Source organism: Anarrhichthys ocellatus, unplaced genomic scaffold (genome assembly GCF_004355925.1).
Source record: "Anarrhichthys ocellatus isolate YVR2014 unplaced genomic scaffold, GSC_Weel_1.0 scaffold54, whole genome shotgun sequence".
NCBI classification, from domain to species: Eukaryota; Metazoa; Chordata; class Actinopteri; order Perciformes; family Anarhichadidae; genus Anarrhichthys; species Anarrhichthys ocellatus.
In genome coordinates, this window is record NW_022280084.1 from 2,673,216 (window position 1) to 2,678,792 (window position 5,577).

Genomic DNA, 5,577 nt, shown 5'->3' on the forward strand with positions numbered 1-5,577 from the left:
ACGTATACATTTTAATTCAGTTGTCTGAAGCACATTACATTCATTTCCTGTAATATTTATTCTTATTTATACTTGAATATGAAGGGATGGAAAGAAGCCAAGTAGTTTTAATCAAGTTCTATATACAAATACAATTCTGAGGTACTTATACTTATACTTTATTGAAGTATTCCATTTCATGCTGCTTCACTACAGCCTGGAGGCCAATATTGTACTTAAAAATCATTCCATTCTTCATAATGAGTACTTTTACTTTTGGTATTTATTTTGTGCTTTTACTGAAGTAAGATTTGAATGCAGAACTTTTACTTTTCCCTTTACAGGTCTAAGTACTTCTTCCACCACTGTAAATGTGTCACAACAATATATCATTTTAATTAGTTCACAAGCACTCGCCACTTCTATGTTTGCGTCTCCATCCTGAGTAAATCTCGACTCAATGGTTGCTCTGTGATCTTGATCTGTAGCTGAAATAAACTCCCAGATCAGCATCCATGGATATACCCAACAACTGTTTTCTGCCTCAGCTACTGGATCTACTGGTCGTGGACTCTGAGAACAGGACAGACTGATTGTATCGAGTAACCCAATGCGGTAATTACAACTTCCCACGGTGAGTGAAATCAGAGCTCAACAGAAAAGTGGGACTTCGGGTAGCTGGGGCCGACCTGGGTCATTGTCGGGGCAGAAAGAGCTGAGTGGCCACGGAGAAGAGCCTGAATGAAAGGATCCGGAGCACGCTCTCAAAGAATGCTGCAAGCTAATGACACTGTTTTTCCTCTCTTGTGATTGTTTGTCATCGTCATCATTCACAGTCCTGAAGCAGAAATCTTGAAAATAGCATTTATTTTTCTTGAAACAATATGAATTTTGCTTACAAAAAAAACAATCAAGATCTGCAAGTATAAACATATTGATGAAAATCAGTGCTTTTCTGACCAGTATACCCATTTTCTTTTAACAGGGAAAGATTATTACTGCTGCTATATGTTATTTAGTTTTACCATCAAACACTCCATAAGGATTTATATAATTTCCCTTCAAACTTAATCACAATCACGGCCGTAACCAGGATTTTAGAAATACTGAGGTGATGGGACTCATCACGCTCAGTATACGTTTTGACCAGAAACCAAGAACAGATCTCTAAATTTGGATTTTTCATATTTTATTTAGTCAGTTAGTCATCAAATATACTTTCTGTAAATTTTATTTGCCAACATGAAGGCAAAAAGCAGAATGAAATCCATTCCTACCTCCATCCAAATGATGAACGTGTTATTTATGTCGTATTTTCTGGTCTAGAAGTAGCCAAATTAAAATATATTGAGTCTAAGAGCTTAATCATAGTTTAGAAACCATAAATCCTTAAATTTGCCAAAGTTACCCCTATTAACTGCTTATGTGCGGATTGCCAGGCGAACTAGAACAAATAAAGTCACCAACAGGCTGCCAAAACATTCTTTGCCTAAAATTAAACAAAGACAAAAAATACAGAGGACACGACCTCAGTGAACAAAAGCTATGTTGTGTTATTTCTCTGTGTACAAAATGCAACATTCACTCATGTCATCTGTCAGTAATCTTCACAATGATGGTGAATAAAGCTTTGACGGAAAATACATTTAAAAAAAAAAAAAAACCTTCTGGAAAAAACATCTTATAGCTGCACCCACTCTCTCTCTCTCCGTCTCACAAACCAATTAGCATTGGCGTGAGACGTCCGTCTGTTTTCCACATCTTAGATAACATCCTGCCGTACAACCCTGATGTTCAGTGTTTGTCTTTTGTGTCTCCAGTGTCATTACGTCGTGTATCACCACTGCACAGAAATGCTCTGCAGAGATTTTGATCTTAAACCACCTGCATTTGCATCCGACTGCCCTTATATTCTCCAACACATATGCACATTTCAGTATGCGACGTGAAACAAGCCTTTCATTCTTGCTTGACAATGACATTTATACATTTAGACTTCTCACCGAAGCTTTACATTCCACACTTCACAATGAAAGAACTGTAAGCATTACAATGGGATTAGTCACTGTGCAGCACCTACATTTCTGGTTGTGACGGGCCCAGAACATCCTGCATGCAGTATAATATGTGTAACAAGTCAAACAGGAATGCATATGATAATTACACTTGGGTGAGGTCAAGGAAAGTTTCCAAAAGCTCACTTGAATGAGCAAGCATTTAAAAACAAGCCCTTTTCTTTGTTTAAGACGTGAAAACCATATGGAGTGCACATTAGCATGGAGTGCAACATTAAATACAATACATGTCTTAGTTTTTTCCAGAGTTAAAAAAAAAAGTGGGCCTCCCTTTCAAACCATCGCTGCGTTCCTCAGGTCCCGCAGGAAAAGCTCCGCATTAAATCACTTCCTCTTACATTGTGATACCACGGTGGTCGGACCACTCTCTCTGTGTCAATAGATAACTTTTACTGTAACACACACACACAGTGTCTCTCTTTAGTGCATTATAAGGATTCACTTGGCATTTTGATGACATACACTTAAGAGTATTAGATGAGAAGATTTGATGCAACTCCTTTGTGAGTTAAGTACAGAGCTGGAGCCAAGATTATTTTTAGCTTAGCTTAGCAAAAAGACTGGAAGCAGAGAGAAACAGCTATCCTCATTCTGGGGTCATCCCTATGTTCTCAGGGTCCTATGTTCTTGATATAAACTAACATTGTAAGAGACATCTACACAGTTCAAATTGCAAACAAATGAAGTTTGAATGGTAAAAATCTGTTCAGCCACCGTGGAGATATCAATGTATAAAGAAACAGAAAGAAAGAAACTGTCTTGGTTTTAAGGGCTTTTAACATACAAACATGTGAGCGATTCAGATCTTCTCATATGATTCTCTTTAAGAAAACGAAAACATAATTCCCAAAATGTTTCCTCTCACATGGAGTCACGAGAGGCTGAAGTTCTCATACTCGCCGTGGTCCGAGTCCTCCAGTTCGATACCCGGCACCAGGCTGTAGTATTCAGTGGACTGGGTCAGGTAAGCCTTCTCTCTGTCAGCTGAGTCTTTCATCACCTCGGTCACGCTGACCGAGTCCAGGTCCGTGTTGCCGGCCGGTTCGGGCTCCTGGGGGCCCTGCTTCTCCTCTGTGGAGCTGGAACAGTGCGAGGATGCTCGGGGAAGAGACTCCACCGAGTCCAGCTTAATCTCCACGTCTTCATAGATGTCCCTGGTGCTGCCCAGGAGGGTGGATGCTGGGAGCAGCAGCTGGTTCTTCAGGACCCCCTCGTTGCCACAGTTTCCAGCTTTTTTCGGCTCAGTGGCTGCAGCTTTCTGCTTGCTGCGATGCTTCTGGCCGTTGCAGCTGGAAGCTCTCTTTTTTGAGGTGCTCACAGGTGCTTCTTTCCTCTTCCTCCCACAGCACCAGCAGAGCACCAAGGCGGACAGGATGACAAGAGGGAGCACGATGAAGAGTGCGGTGAGGCCAGCTGGGCGGCACACGTCACTAAGCTTCACCGAAAACACAGTCCTGCCGGCCAGGTGCCGTGGAGAGGCGCAGGTCAAGTTCCCCAGATCTGGCAGCTTAGTGGTCCTGTTGACCTTCCTGCCTTCCTCCAGGCCTTGCAGCAACAAACAGGAGCAGTCCCAACGGTTTCCATCCAGCTCCAGGGTTTGCAGACTGGGCTTCTGCAGCAGAGAGCCTGGGATGAAGCGTAGCTGGTTTCCCTGCAGATACAGCTTCTGGAGGCTGTACGAGTCCTGAAGGAAGCCATCAGGAAGCTCCTGAATCAGGTTCCCGCTCAGATCCACCTCCGTCAGGCTGGGCTGGCTGGCCAGAAAGTCCCTTGGCAACGCTGTTAGTCTGTTATGACTTAAGTAAACCTTCTGCAGTGTAGACACGCCTTTGCCACTCATGTGAACAGAACTGATATTACAGAAGGAGAGATCCACTGTGTCTATATTTGTCTCATTTGTAAACACAGACCAGCGCACATGGCTGAAAGCGGAGCCAGAGTAGTTCAAGCAACAGACGTCAGCAGGAACCTCGGAGGGAAACTGGGACAAAATGGTGGCTGCTGGACACGCACATCCACCCGCAAGTCCCATCTTCACCAGTAAGGTGACAATCAGCAGGGCACCACACTGGCAAACCATCTCTGAAACAGAAAAAAACCCAGTGAAACACAGAGTGTACTTCATTGTGCCATATTGCTACCACAGTGCCCCATGCCTCTCTTTCTCAGGCAGCCCTACCTGCCTCCTGGTCTCTCTCTCTCTCTCTCTCAACACTGGAGGGGATCCTCTTTATGTGGACTCACAGTTGTAAACCTAGCAACTTCTCAGAGGACTCCTGGTTGCTGTGAGGATCGTGGGAGTTGGCATGGTGACACGGTTCACTAGGGATCAGGAGTCCAGTGTTTGGCTGTTGGAGAGGAAACAGATGCTGCCATGACTGTCACGTGAGGGCTGTGCCGTTAATTGACAGATGAAAGTTGTACAAATATTACCTGAAGGTAAAGCTGGAGCCTAAAATAGTTCAACAAGCAGGTTGTCTGGTTTACTTGGACTGTACAGGCCCTCAAATCTGGTGTAAAAAGGTCAGACTCCATTCATTCAATCAGTTTATCTCCTTAAAAGAATAAACATTTTTGTTTGGTTTAAATTTTTGGTTGAGTTCAAGCCAGAATCTGTGAACCGTATCCAAAACCAACCAAGAACAATTCAAAACAACCCGCTCACTTTCAAATGCATTGATAGGATTTTAAATACAGGTATAACAATAGAATAAAATACGATTTTATTGTTGTTGAGCTCACCAAAACGAACAAATGTGTAATGACAGGACTATTAAAGTAAAAAACACAGAAGCAGTTGCAAAAAAAATGCAATTAAAATACTTTAACCTCAGCATAAACTTGTGAAACAGATAATGAATTCTATTGAGGAACATTTGTTTTTCTCAGTTTAAAATAATGACGGCACTTGTAATAAAATACTTACAAAGCAATGGACCTTTATTTTGAATTATGAACAGTCGAGAACCAGAAAAATCTGTTTTTCGTCTCTCCACTCATGCATGTTGTTCCCGATGGTAAAAAAAGGAAATATGTATTTTATAGAAGCATGAATTTAAACTTGGATGGGGTTGGGCATGTCCAACAAAGTACAGTGCAGCGGGCAGGTTACAACGGTACAATTAAAAGGAACAAACATGCAAGATATCAAAACACATCTGCGCAGTAGAAAACAGCATAAATGACCTTAACGAGGTTCGAGAAGGTCCCTAAAATTATGTGAAACTGCTTAATTCCACTGTAATCATTCCTACCATGTGTCTCGCTGAGAGACCGTGACATGACAACCTTTGGGAAACCCTGCTATTGGACAAATCAAAATAAACTAATTGCCGGTCACTTCCTAAAACTCCCATGTACTCGGTGACGCTGCTTGAACATGAAAGCTCATGTGGTCGACGTTAACGAGGCCTGTGTTTTACATGTGAAGCAGGCAGGAAGAGACAGAGTGTGTGTGTTCAGTCGTGACAGACTTCCTCACACACACACACACACACACACACACACACACACACACACACAC

The 5,577-nt window shown here is 42.4% G+C and overlaps 1 protein-coding gene across 3 annotated transcripts in view; it reads right to left on the bottom strand.

The window, feature by feature from the left end:
• Positions 1-884: 884 nt before the first annotated feature.
• Positions 885-5,577, bottom strand: part of LOC116396208 (leucine-rich repeat-containing protein 38) — a 7,555-nt gene continuing 2,862 nt past the window's right edge. Inside the window, exons 1-3 of one of the 3 annotated variants that reach the window (XM_031870669.1) lie at positions 4,488-4,886; positions 4,234-4,402; positions 885-4,136 (exon numbers count right to left, since the gene is read on the bottom strand). In XM_031870669.1, the coding sequence (XP_031726529.1) occupies positions 2,926-4,134 (1,209 nt within the window). In that variant the 5' untranslated portion in view covers positions 4,135-4,136; positions 4,234-4,402; positions 4,488-4,886 and the 3' untranslated portion in view covers positions 885-2,925. Of the gene's footprint in view, positions 4,137-4,233; positions 4,403-4,487; positions 4,887-5,577 lie in introns of those variants that run through there. The other 2 variants (XM_031870671.1, XM_031870668.1) reach the window with 2 other exon arrangements.